This window comes from Nematolebias whitei, chromosome 6 (assembly GCF_014905685.2).
Source record: "Nematolebias whitei isolate Nwh7 chromosome 6, NemWhi1, whole genome shotgun sequence".
In the NCBI taxonomy this organism is placed as follows: domain Eukaryota; kingdom Metazoa; phylum Chordata; class Actinopteri; order Cyprinodontiformes; family Rivulidae; genus Nematolebias; species Nematolebias whitei.
The window spans coordinates 47,802,497-47,803,023 of NC_056503.1; the positions used below are offsets into that span (position 1 = coordinate 47,802,497).

At 42.1% G+C, this 527-nt stretch overlaps 1 protein-coding gene across 1 annotated transcript in view; it reads left to right on the forward strand.

Moving 5' to 3' along the window:
* Positions 1-255, forward strand: part of LOC119411018 (inner centromere protein-like) — a gene marked incomplete at its 3' end in the record, with an annotated part of 3,392 nt that extends 3,137 nt beyond the window's left edge. Inside the window, exon 3 of the mRNA XM_037677940.1 lies at positions 187-255. Within this exon, the coding sequence (XP_037533868.1) occupies positions 187-255 (69 nt within the window). The remainder of the gene's footprint in view (positions 1-186) is intronic.
* Between the last annotated feature and the right edge of the window lie 272 nt (positions 256-527).

The following is a 527-nucleotide window of genomic DNA, read 5'->3' on the forward strand; positions in this document are numbered from 1 at the left end:
AAAAGACGGGAGACAAAAAGACAGGAGACAAAAAGACAAGAGACAAAAAGACAGGAGAAAAAAAGACAAGAGACAAAAAGACAAGAGACAAAAAGACACAAGACAAAAAGACACGAGACAAAAAGACAGGAGACAAAAAGACAGGCGACAATAAGACAGGAGACAAAAGACGAGTCAAAAACACAGGAGACAAAAAGACAAGAGACAAAAAGACAGGAGACAAAAAGACAAGAGACAAAAAGACAGGAGACAAAAAGACTAGAGACAAAAAGACAGGAGACAAAAAGACAGGAGACAAAAAGACAGGAGACAGAACTGGAAGTGGCAGAAATGAAGATGTTGAGGTTCTCCTTAGGAGAGACAAGGATGGAGAAGATCAGGAATGAGATCATCAGAGGTACAGCACAGGTTGAACAACTGGGAGATAAAGTTAGAGAGACCAGACTGAGATGGTTTGGACATGTCCAGAGGAGGGACAGTGGTTTGGACATGTCCAGAGGAGGGACAGTGGTTTGGACATGTCCAGA